The 12,813-nt window shown below is 45.6% G+C and overlaps 1 protein-coding gene across 14 annotated transcripts in view; it reads right to left on the bottom strand.

Moving 5' to 3' along the window:
• Nucleotides 1-12,813, bottom strand: part of NEK10 (NIMA related kinase 10) — a 312,063-nt gene that overhangs the window by 248,004 nt on the left and 51,246 nt on the right. For 11 of the 14 annotated variants that reach the window (XM_067005874.1, XM_067005868.1, XM_067005869.1 and 8 more), the window contains one exon: nt 4,753-4,837. The exons of 1 other annotated variant lie outside the window; for it this stretch is intronic. In XM_067005874.1, the coding sequence (XP_066861975.1) occupies nt 4,753-4,773 (21 nt within the window). In that variant the 5' untranslated portion in view covers nt 4,774-4,837. Of the gene's footprint in view, nt 1-4,752; nt 4,838-5,596; nt 5,685-12,813 lie in introns of those variants that run through there. 2 more of the 14 variants (XM_067005881.1, XM_067005875.1) reach the window with 2 other exon arrangements.

The following is a 12,813-nucleotide window of genomic DNA, read 5'->3' as shown; positions in this document are numbered from 1 at the left end:
GAGGATTGCGCACCCTTTCCCACCTCAGCCCTCCTCCCCAGCACAGGCTGGAGGCTCATGGGACTGGGCTCTGGACTTCTGAGACTAATGGCCTGGAGAAAGTCCCCATCAATCTGAACTTCAGTTCAATGAGCCACATGTGAACAAATGTCCTTGCTCTACCCATTCCCAGAATTTTTCTCTTTTCAAAAAAATGATATAACACCATAATACTGATAAAAACTATATAGAACAATGGAGCACCCTGCAACACCAATCTGGCTGTTGTCAGTCCAGCATGATGTCACTGCGGCCCAGAGCATCAGGGCCCTTAGACATGCTCCCCTGGGCCTCTTGGCCAGTAGAGCAGTGAGCTCTGAGTGCTGCGCCCTGTCCCACCACCCACGCCTCTGCCGTCAGGGTTCCACACCTCTCATCCCTCCGTCTCAGTTGAAGGCCCCCCTATGACCTGGCCTTTACTTATCTTTCCAGGTGTATTAGTAACTACTCTTCTAAAAGGCTCGTAGGGGGTGAGGAGAAGTTTCCTGCCTTGGAGTCTGGAGGAAAGGTGGTGCCATTAACAGAATCAGGAGCTGATTCTGCAGGTTGGAGGAGAGGAAGGACGAAGAGGATCCTGTGCAGTTACTGAGGGTCCTGTGCATATCAGGCTCTCTAACCCTTTGGCATCTGTATTCCTTTACACATTTAGAAATTACTGAGAATCCCAAAGAGCTTCTGTTTATGTGGGTTCTATCTATTTATATATACCATATTAGATGTTAAAAGTGAGGAATTTTTAAAACACAAGAGTACATAAGCATATGTTCCATCATTACACATCCTGTAGCCTTTACAAAGCTCCACTGCACACTTGTAAGAGAGTGAGAGTGAAAAGGCAAATAACACTGTAGCATCACTTTTAAGATAGTTTTGACCTTGTGGGACCCCTGGAAGAGTTTCAAAGACCGATGACGGTCCCCAGATCACACTTGAGAACCACTGTGCTACTGTGTCATCAGGATCGCTGCCCAACATATACCTGGAAATTTGGGACTTAAATGAATGGAAAAGTCTGAGGCTGGAGATACGTGCTTGTGAGCAAAGAACAACAACAACAAAATGATAGTTGAAGCCAAGAGCTTGGAAGATAGGGGAGAAGATGACACAGAAAATAACTTTGGGGAAGGTTAACATTTAGGAAGGCAGGATTTTAAAAAGGAGTAAGTAAATAATACAGAAAAAAAAAAAAAGAAAAAATGATGAGTAAGAGCTAGAGGTTCTCAGGATCAGTGAAGGCAAACAGATAATGTGGCAAAGGGTATGGGTTGCTAAAGAGAGGCTGGGGGTGCAGGGGCAGTGGGGAGAAGGCCACGCAGCTCCACTCTCCTTTTATTGTTGTAGCTGATATAAATGTAGCTTAGGGGCTTTTAAGAGTTTTTCTTAGGACTTCCCTGGTGGCGCAGTGGTTAAGAATCCACCTGCCAATGCAGGGGACACAGGTTCAAGCCCTGGTCCGGGAAGATCCTACATGCCACAGAGCAACTAAGCCCATGCGTCACAACTACTGAGCCTGTGCTCTAGAGCCCGCGAGCCACAACTACTGAGCCCACATGCCATAACTACTGAAGCCCACGCACCTAGAGCCCGTGCTCCACAACAAGAGAAGCCACTGCAATGAAAAGCCTGAGCACAGCAACAAAGAGTAGCCCCTGGTCACCGCAACTAGAGAAAGCCTGTGCGCAGCAACGAAGATCCAATGCAGCCAAAAATAAATAAATAAATAAATAAATAAATAAATTTAACAAAAAAAGGATTTTCCCTTTATCCTTGATAAGCAATGTGTTATGACAGCTTACTGTAAGGAGTCCAGGTGGACTTTTACCTTTATCCTGCTTGGGACTCCAACTACACTTGAAATCTCCAAACATATGTCGCCCTTTAATTATGGAAAACTAAGCAATTTATCTTTAAAAATGGCTTCTCTTTCATCTCTTCCACTCTTTTCTTGCTGGAACCTCCATTAAGCATATACTGGAGCTTCTGGGTCAAGATATGATGACTGGATCATGGCCCACCATGGTCTTCTTAAATGACTTCCAGAGAGAACCTTGTGCATAATATTCAATGAAAAGTTCTACAACACATAAGTTGTAAAAGAAAGGGAGTGAGTTCAAGACCTATAGTCTGACCTTTCAATGAATGCAGTGATGAAGGTGAGATAAAGGCTTGAGGGGATAGCAGGTCAAGAAAAGGGCATTTTATGATGAGAGAAAACAGAAAGGGAGCCACTGACACTGTAAAAAAGAAAACAGATGGAAGGCTGAACCTTGGCAAGGAGGAGGGTTTTCTTCAGAAATAAGAAAGGACGCAAAGGTGCATGATAATCTGAATATTTCAAGCAACAAAGAAAATATGAACACTCCTACTGGGATGGCTTCAGTTTTGCCTGTAAAACAGGTAATGCTGTAATCTGATAAGAATGACAGAGGTAGGAGGGGTCTGGGTATGAGAAGTGGAGATGGTCTGGAACAACCACTGTGGATCCTGCAGTACTGATTCACCAACAGAGGAAGGGAAGGCCTCGCGAGGGCAGAGGTGTGCTGACATTTGTTGGCACAGGTTGTAGTAAACCCCAGCATTGGTATGTGACTTCGGCCAAAAATTATTGGCAACTCAAGATGTTAAACAACTGCTCCTCTTTATGGACAGAGTGTCAGGAGGAAAGATTCAGGGAGCACCCCCTTCTATGGAAAGACTGGAAATCAATGGGAGGTTTGGCTTCATATGTGTTTTAGTCATAAAATCCCATAAGCAAAGAGGTCATGGAATTCTTTCCTTTAGAGGGCAATCCAGTCAACCTTGTTCCAGCCCATCAAGAACTAGATTAAGAAAGGCAATACTTTAGATGAAGATCAGCAGAGTATGACACAAGGGCCATCAATTCTCTGAGCAAACATGTCAAAGGCAAATATTTTGCTAACTTCTATAAGGCAAAAAACTAGACCTTCTGCTAAAAGTCCACCTTCTTCCATGAATAGTTATATTAATATTATATACACAGTGTTCTTACCCAAGCTGAGGCCTGTGGGGCATACAGGGGGCTATTAATAATGACTTGTGGACAAGGAGCTCATGGAGGTGACCCAGGCAAAGTGGAGCACATGGCCCACCCTCACCATGCGTGACCCACACAGCTTTTCTCACAGGAGAAAAGGAAAATTCCCAGAAAACTGTGAGCAACCAGGACAGAAAGCCATTTGAAGTATGTAATATATTCAGATGACTGACTGTGGTTGGCTAAACTAGAACAGTACAAAGACAGCTTAGAATACGGAATGAGGAAGGGAGTGACTCTTCTAAAGAAAAGATTGAAGCCATCATGAATCCCAGGAGACTCAAATCAGAGCAGGCTCTGTAGCTGGCTAGTACCAGAACACTTTTTTTTTTTAATGCCAAGTTTCGAAAAGATGGTTATTGGGGTAATGAAATTATTATTATTATTATTATGACTCAAATAATAATTCATCAATAAAACTGAATCCAAAATAAAAGAGCTTCAGAGTGGTCTAAGCATCCCAGTAGCTCATCAGGACAGGGCATAAAAGGAGATACCTCTTAGGAAAAAAAAATAATCTGTGAAAATGACTGAAGCATGTATGAATAATAAGGATAGTAAGAATGCTCTTTAGATATTTAACACTGGCAAGAAGAAACAGTAATGGTTCATAAGCAATTTGGAGGCTTCTCCAAATTGGTTGGGCAGTGGTTCTGCCCGTGTTCTCAAACTGTGGTTCCCTGACCAGCAGCATCAGCATCACCTGAGAAAAGTTGTTAGAAATGCAGATTTCCAGGCCCTCCCCAAACTTACTGAATCAGAAACCGTGGGGGCGGGTGCCAGCAATCCTTAAGTCTTCCAAGTGTTCCTGATGTACAGAAAGTTTAGGAACTTCTGCTTTATAAAAGCAGCTATCTTAACAGTTGAGACTAGACAGAACAACTTTCACGATCCAGGTGAAGTGTTAGGTAAGCCTTTCTTTAGAGCCTCACTGCTAAAGCACTAAGTTCTTGCTAATGAAAATGTGGACCATGAACCAGTGTCCTCAGCAGAATCGTGGGTCTCAGGGTACAACTACACAATCCACATCCGCATTTACAAGATCCCCAGGTGATTCCTCTGCACTTTAAAGTTTGAGAGGCACTAAACTACGGCAGCACATTTAACTAACTAGTGAGAGGAAGGGAGATTCCTGCCTGCAGGCACCTCCTCTGAGACAAGTGGGAGGCCTCACCTCTAACTCAGGGTCTGAGGCTGGACTCTGGGACAAGCATGGCTCTGGAGCAGCTACCAAAGCTGCAGGCCCTGCCTTTCCCACTCACTGCCCCTGGAGCCCCCTGAGGAAGCCCCCACTTGTTGCTGCTGACTTTGACCTAGTGAGCTGCTTGGCATAAACATGCTCGAAGGTGTGGCCAAGTGTACACCTTTCCAAACTGACTATGGTTTAAAATGCCAGGAGATAATGCAAGCATAGACCCGAAGTTCAATCCACTTCATCCCATAGGTAATAGAGTAGAAATATACAGGTGTTTTTGTCCCCATTAAATCACTTCTCTCCTATCATTTTAAATAGCAGGTGAGATACTTCCCAAATTTGGAAACTACTGAGTTGTGAGAGAGGAAGAAAAAAAGTTACCATGCTCTGCTTCAAGAAAAGCCCACCAGGTTTATTTTCATCTTCAAACAAGTAAAAAATATTTTTATATTTTGCAACCAACCTGATAACATGGATCCCTCATTAGAAGTCTCAGGCAAATTAATACTCTCAGAAAATGAAGAGATGGGGCTCGATCAACCCACTCTCTGAAAGAAGAAAACAAGAGAGAACATTTTTGTTATGTTTAAAGGCCAATGTGACAGTTCATGAACAATGCAAGAAGAATAAAAAACATCTAAAGGAAGAGCATTAGTTTACATCAAACAGTCTGCAATGGAGACTGTTATTTGATTCTTGAACACTTGACCCATTTGAATGCAAAACACATAGAAACTGTCATTGTCAATACAAAGTAGAGGCCCCCCCAAATTATTTGGTTCACAGGGTCCTTACTGACTCACGGCAGCGCCTGACCAAAAGAAATAGCTAAAGGGTTCAACCTTCAAAGACTTGATACCCTGATAACTTAGTATCCATTTGAAAAAATAATACACAGACACTAAAAGAGAAGTATTTTTATTTTATTCTTAATCACATTTACTTACTAATGGGGTGTGTGCACCTGTGGACACTAAACAACTTCTCCAGCCTTGGAATCAGATCTAACACCATTACCTCCATTCCCTCTTCCACCTGACTTCCCCAGGGCACTTGCTTTTTATCACAGTAACCACTGAAAACCCAGCTATAGAAAAGTAAACCATCATCTAAGGGAAGGCAGTACCATCTAATGTGGAAACTGTAACTACCTGGGGTAGTTTGCACTGTGTCTGACAGATGTTGTGTATCATTGCTGTTTTCCTTGAAATTTAAAAATATCCCACGACACCCCTGGGGGTTCTCTGCAGCCCCCAGGGCACTTCAGCGCTCCCTGTGGGAAACATCATGATGAAATATCTTCTTACGCCTTAGATCAGTCTCCCCGGAAGTAGACTCTTCCATGAAGATTGGTGTGCACGTGAGTGATTGAGGACATGCTCTTGGGGAGTCCACCTGGAGTGGAGAGCAGGGAGTGAGGAGTGGGGAAGCCAAGTGGGCAAGGGCCCTTCTGTGCCAGCCTCACATCCAAGGACCCCCCACCCCCACGGAGGCAAGCACCCTGGCTTTCCTGCTCCCAAAACGGCTGTCACAGTGTGTGGGGGGTGGGGGGGCTGCAGCAGGGATGAGGGAGCAAGTTCTCAGGCACTGCTGCTCTCCGGGCCTGCGGGCAAAGTGGACTCAAAACACCAGAGCAGGGTGCCAGGGCCCAGCCGCTCACATGGGCGCTGCCACCCAGTCCTCGACTGAAACCCGAGTCACAGGGGTCACCAGCACGGCTGGGGCTCATTGCAGGCACGGCTCGCTCAGTGGGTTCCAGCTCGAGGGAGCAGAGTGGTCGGCGCGGCACCCTGGTCGCTCCGGGGTGGGGTCATCGGCACACCCAGCACCCATCCCAGGTGCTGTGACTCCGTGAGCAGCTTCTACTTCACTGCTCAGCTGCTCTGTGCCAGTTAGAGTTAGTAGTAAAAAACAATTCAAACTGGGAAAATTTTTCAGGCTGCTCCAGTGTTGCCACTCAGGCTGCAGAGCGTGAACACTGCGAAGGGCCTTTCATGGCACTCTGTGAAGACACTTCTGCCCAAGAACCTGGGGGAACAGAGCCCAGGCTGAGGCCGGGACCCATGGCTTCCTGAGTCTCAGCTGACAGTTAGCAAGTCTGAAACTGAATTCATGCCCTGCTGCCCCTCACCCCCACACACAAACACGCCTCACCCCTCCAGGCCTCCAGTTGATCAGACCGAAACCCTGGGTGTTTTCTCACCTCCTCTACTTCCCTCACATCTTTCATCCAATCCCTCAGCACATCCTATCTGCTCTACCTTTAAAATAACTCCTCATTCCCACCACTTTGAGGTCGGAGGTAGATAGGCCCCTGGGCTGAGCAGGTGGGGTTCGTCAAGCAGAATAAATTGGAGCTTTGTTTTCCCTGTACACGCCAAGGACAAAGCTAGTGGCAGGAGCTGAGCTCTGAGGGGGAGTAAAGAGATAAAACGACCACATCTATCACTACTGAAGTCAAGGAAACCTCCCTGACTGCACATGTGCAGGAAGGCTCCTTTGGGGTCAAAAAGGGGCGACATCATCCCATAACAGGTGCTGTCAAACCTCCTTTAGCCTCTGCACTGGAATCCATCTTGACAAAAAGATGTGCACACATATCAGGCAGGGCAGTAGGACAGGTCAGGTGTGGGGAAAGAAGAGAGATAAGTGGCCAGAGGAGAAGGAAGTCCCAGAAGAACCGCCCCATATAAATGATTTAACTGCCTCTTTATTGCACTCCTCATTCAGGAGGATGCCCACACCCTTTCTCTCCAGGTGTGTACTCCTGTTTTGTTTCTGTCTAAATACACTGTTTCTCTGTGTGTTCTCCCACATGTTGTGCTGTGTCTCTAATAATAAACTTTGTACCTGTTTTTGCCTCCTTGAATCATTCTTGCTTTCAAACAGGAGCAAGAGCCAGGGGAACTTTGCTTCTAGCCTCCAGCCCCTGCTGGATTAGCAGCTAGGATTCCTGGTTTTCATCCAGGCTACGCAGCTCCAATTCCTAGGCAGGGAAATAAGATCCCGCTTCAAGACCACTCACTGCTGTCTCTCCGAGATCAATTTCTCACTCCCTCGTCTTCTATGACCCTGGTTCAAGCCACCATCATCTTTTGCTTGAACTATTGCAAAAGCCTCCCATCTGGCTTTCTTGCTTCCATATTTGTCCCCAACTTCAATCTTCACACGTCTGCCAAGGAGACAAACATCCTCCCCTGCCCTCCTCCAACAGTTCTCCCCTCACTCAGTCCTCATGGCCCCTGAGGCCCTACAGGACCCGGTCTCCCCAGTGCCTCTCAGACCTCATTCCCCCCACTCTCCACTGCCCCCACCCATGCTCTCTCAGACACACTGACCCTCTCATAACATGGCTGGGCTGGGCTGGGAACCTGTGCCTTTGGTACTTCCCATGAAGCAGACTTCTGTGACTTTTTAACACTGGAACCTCCCATACAACTATACAGATGTCCTCCAACATGACATGAGGCCAGTCACATGCAGTTGTTCTAACCAAAGTGTATGTCAAGGTGCAGAAGCCAGCAACACAGCACAGCCTGGACTCCTGAGGTGAGGAAGGGGGTCTGAGCACTGCCAAGCACTGGACCTGCCTGCATCACCTGCAGAAGTCATTCCCTACCAGGTGACACGTCTTACACAGCCAAACTAGTCCAACAGTGGCACTGGGTGCAAATGTTAACAAAAACCTAAAACAAAATGTGTCTGCTATTTCATACATAGCCAAGAAAAACAGAGAAAGATAATGGAAGCTACTTTGGACTAGAATCCACATAATATCTCCCACCCTCTCCCACCTCCACACCTAAACTGGTTGTACATCCAGCAAAGTTAGGATACTTTAAAGATCTGTCCCTCAGTCAAGTGGAGCATTTACTTGAGCTGCAGTCCCGAGCCAACCCTTGCCTGGCTTGTCCGATATTGATCCTTGACGTTTGGTGGGAAATTCAGCTTTGACTCTTCCACAATCCTGAGAAATTCAACTGTCCCAAACCTGCCCATCTCAGACCTGAGTGCACAAGACACACCCTCCTAGAAGGCAAGCCAAACATCTGTGGTTCCTGTTACTGGAGGTGTCAACCCCCAGCCCAGCCCCCTTACACGCCGCCCCAAGCCACTCACTGTTCCTTCCATCTACTAACTTAGCTCATGGGAAGGAAGTTGGAAATATGCTTTTCCCATAGCTTTATATTCCCAAGGATGTTTGACTGCTTCTTATAAATTAGAGCCCCCAGCAGAGGCCTGGCTCTACAGATAGAGGTTGAGCAAGATGTCCCAAGAACATCACTGGCTGGGAGTCACTCTTCCTGCCATCACCAAGGCTCCTGGCAAGAGCTGCCTGCCACAGCCACCAGCAACATCACAGCCCTCCTATAACCAGGGCACCACAACAGTGACACCTCTGCTATGGAGGCAAAGCTCAGTTTCTTCTGAAAATAAAGGCAGGACTCAACCCATCTAAGGCCTGCAGCCAGGCAGAATTACCCAAGGCCACAGTGGGAAGCTGCACTATATTTCATCCTAAGTTCCTTGTACTGGGAAAAATAATGCAAATTTGAAGTACATTTTGAATTTAAAACAATCACCTCTGGGAACACTTGTAAGGATGTGGTTATTCTTAAGCTCCTATTATAGAGAGAATACCCTTAATCTCATAAGTAGAGGGATGGCGCATGACTATTTTCCCTTCCAGGTGCTGGGGTCAGCTAAAGATAGCGTGTAGCCTGCAGTGCAGTGCAGACACTACATCCCAGAGATCTAACAGGAATAATGATCCAGTTGCAACAGCTGCTGGTAACCTCCTGAGGTTTAATGTTGGCTGCTCTTCATTATTTAAGAGGAGAAGCCATGGGACATATTGAGAGATGACTCACACTACAAATATGTGTGTACTTGAAATTTTTCCTGTTAAGAATATACAATCTACATGAGGAAAGTCCATGGTCTTTCGAATGTTTTTTCACATTAAACATGAAAAGGTTTTTTTGTTCTGTTTCTTCTTACCTCTTAAAAAAAAAAAAGAGAGAGAAAGGAAAAAGAATTCTGGAATGGTTTTTGCTTTGTTTTTACCATAAAAGGAGTGTAAACAAATGAGGAGCTCCAGAAAAGTCTCAGAGTTCTGTTCCAAGCAAATGGCATTTTTTTGTTCTACAGTTTAGGAACTGTGGCCCAAAGCTATTAATATGTCTGTATGATTCTGGCCTGTTGTAAATGTAAATAGAATTCCTGGTGTCTGGGTCCTGCAGGGCCTCCCCTCTGAGCGCTGACCTCTGAGGAGCAGTTGTTCCCTCCATGGCTTCCAGCCCTCAACCTCCCCCCTCACCCAAGGACCTGGCTCACTGGCTGGAGCTCTGCTATTCATGGGGAATGGCATGTTCTGTAAGGTGATATAAAGCTCTGTTTGCCAAGAGTCGGGGGACTAGGAAACACAGAGTCTAGTGTAAGCAGAGGATTACAGAGAATAATAATGACAGACTCTAAAGATGGCTGCCTTTGTTTGACTGAGGAGGAGCCAGGTGATGGGTCCAAGAGCACGCATAGGTAGCAGAGCTGGGCCCTGACTCCCAGGCCAGGGCTTTCACATCCCCCACCTCCACCCGGCACAGCAAGGGGCTCTTAGATACATCTACTGCGGGGGCAGGCATGTTCTACACAGTGGTGAGGGGTCTCCTGAGGTAGCTCTGAAAACCTTGTCTGTCGGCAAAGACAGTGTTTCCCTGGAGGCTGTGTTCCAATAGAGCAGCTGCACAGCAGCAGATTCATGACCAGGCAAATATTTATCCCCTCTTGTGACTGAACTTTTGCCACTGCTTTCACAGGACTATTACCACATGGCAGTATGACCAGGCCCCAAGGCCTTTGTCCATGACCACTTGCCACATTGCTTTCGGCATCAGATGCCATTTTCTGCAATCAGTATAAAAAAAGAGAAGGAAAAATGGTACCACCAGAGACAAAGCATTTGAAAAGAGAAAGGGTAGTTGGGGTTTCACCTTCCCATGCAGTCGAAGAAACCAGTATGTGATGTGAGAGTCACAAAGCTGCAGGACTGAGCACTGAGAGTCACACGGTCTGGGGTTAACTCCATCCAGGGGCTGATGCAAATGCCAGAGGTCACAACCTCAGCTGGCTCTCACCCAGAAAAAGCAGCATCTTCAAAGGAGGTGTTATTTAGATTGCCCTTCTCATTAATGTACAAAACAACCACCACCAAAAAACTACCACCTTTCACTAAAAATTTAAAAGTGGAGAAATTCAAACCTGTTTCAGTATAAATATTACCTCAAATTCATACAACAGAGCCCTATTTTTTTGGATAGTTGTAAAAGCAAAATTCACATCAAAATAGACATGTAAAACTTAAAAAGAATAAGAAAATGTGAAGAAATGAATTATACATGAGTATTCAAGGAATCTTTACTGACTTGTTCCACTATTCTTAATGGGTAGTGTCATTCATTAAACCTGGCCCAGAAGAGACACCCCATCAGAGGTCCATCCCATTCGTTATGTTGGTCCCAAAAGTCAGACAGATATTGAGTAGAAAGGACTGTTCTAGCTGTTTCTTCTCCATGGCTGGTGAAAGTTTCAGAGATTGAATGCTTTCAGATATTTGCTGATCACCTACTGGGAGCGAGGCACTGTTACATGCCCAGAACTACAGCCTGGACAAAACCATGCCCTTGTGTTCACAGAGGTTACCATTTAGAGAAATAAGACCAATAACACATACAAACAAACAAAACTGCACATCAGGTGGTGACCAGAGAAAAACAACCCTAAAGTTAAGGGTTTAGGGAGTCCTGAGACTGCTATTTTAGGAGAGTCAGAGAAGGGTTTTCCGATAGGGTTAGCATCTGAGTGAACAGAGAAGTGAGTCAAGGTCAGAACAGCTAAAGAGTTAAGTATCTAGTTCCTGAGCAGGAGTGCACTGGTTTGCACAAGGAAGCCCTTGGGGGCTGGAACAAACTGAGCAAAGACAGCGAAATAGGAGCTGAAGTTACAGAGGTGGTAGGAGCCAGTTCTGTAGGTCTTTTGTAGAATAGGAATAGGGATTTTCGACTTTTTATTCTGGAAAGTCACGGGAAGGCTTTAAGCAGAGGACTGACATTATGTGACAGAAATTCTGAAAAGAACCTTTTGGATGTGCTGTTAGGAACACCATACCATAGGGAGTCAAGGGTCAAAGCCAGGAGCCCAGTTAGCCCACTGCAACAGTCCAAGCAAGAGACAGTGGCAGCTAGGACTAGCTTAATAGCTGGGAAAGACTAAAGTTGAGAGGAAGGCAAGTTGAGTAAAAGAAATCAAAAGTCCCGTTTTAGAGATGTTAGCTTTGAGATGCCCAAAGAAGTCCACCAATCAATACGTGAAAGAAAATACTAATTTATATCAGGAGAGAGCTGTACTTTAGTCTCTCAAAGCAAAGCTGATAGAAGAGCTCAGGAACAGGTGGACTTTCATAAGTGGGGGGTTTCAGGGGACTGATTGATTTTAGCCATGGAAAGGGGGTTCCTGGAATGTGTTCCAGCTTACTCCCTGGCTCTCAGAAGCTCATGTACTGATGGGAAGTTGTCACTTACTGATTCAGTCAAGTTTAAAACAGGTTCTGGTGCTTATGTGTGGCCAGCAAGCAGTCCTTTCCTGGGAAGGTGGGAACATTTTAATTTCATGCCTGTTAGACATCCAAGTGAATGAGTTTCACAAGAAGCAGTAGTAAATAGTAGAAAAAAGAGAACATAATTACTCAAGTGACACCTTTCTGTGGGGCAAACCTGAAAACCAATTTTAAACATATTGGGTTGGCCAAAAGGTTTGTTCAGTTTCTTCCACAAGATGGCTCTAGTAGCACTTAGTTGTCTTTAACTTCATCCGAAACAATTTTGTTAGATTGTATTTGACAGCTGTCATATCAGCATGCATTTTAAAAAAGACATCAAAATTGGCGAATTTTTGTGTAGCCATTTTAATATTGAAGATGGAAGAAAAAAAGCAACATTTTCGGGATATTATGCTTTATTATTTCAAGAAAGGTAAAAACACAACTGAAACGCAAAAGAAGATTTGTGTAGTGTATGCAGAAGGTGATGTGACTGATCGGACGTGTCAAAAGTGGTTTGCGGGGCTTCCCTGGTGGCGCAGTGGTTGAGAGTCCGCCTGCCGATGCAGGGGATGCGGGTTCGTGCCCCGGTCCGGGAGGGTCCCACATGCTGCGGAGCGGCTGGGCCCGTGAGCCATGGCCGCTGAGCCTGTGCGTCCGGAGCCTGTGCTCCGCAACGGGAGAGGCCACAACAGTGAGAGGCCCGCGTACCACAAAAAAAAAAAAAAAAAAAAAAAAAAAAAAAAGTGGTTTGCTAAGTTTCGTGCTGGTGATTTGTCTTTGGACGATGCTCCACAGCTGAGTAGACCAGTTGAAGTTGATAGCAATCAAATCGAGACATTAACTGAGAAAAATCAACATTTTACCACATGGGAGATACTCAAAATATCCAAATTAAGCGTTGAAAATCATTTGCACCAGCTTGGTTAT

The sequence above is a fragment of the Kogia breviceps genome, chromosome 10 (genome assembly GCF_026419965.1).
Source record: "Kogia breviceps isolate mKogBre1 chromosome 10, mKogBre1 haplotype 1, whole genome shotgun sequence".
In the NCBI taxonomy this organism is placed as follows: domain Eukaryota; kingdom Metazoa; phylum Chordata; class Mammalia; order Artiodactyla; family Physeteridae; genus Kogia; species Kogia breviceps.
This window is presented reverse-complemented; position numbering and strand designations above follow the sequence as displayed.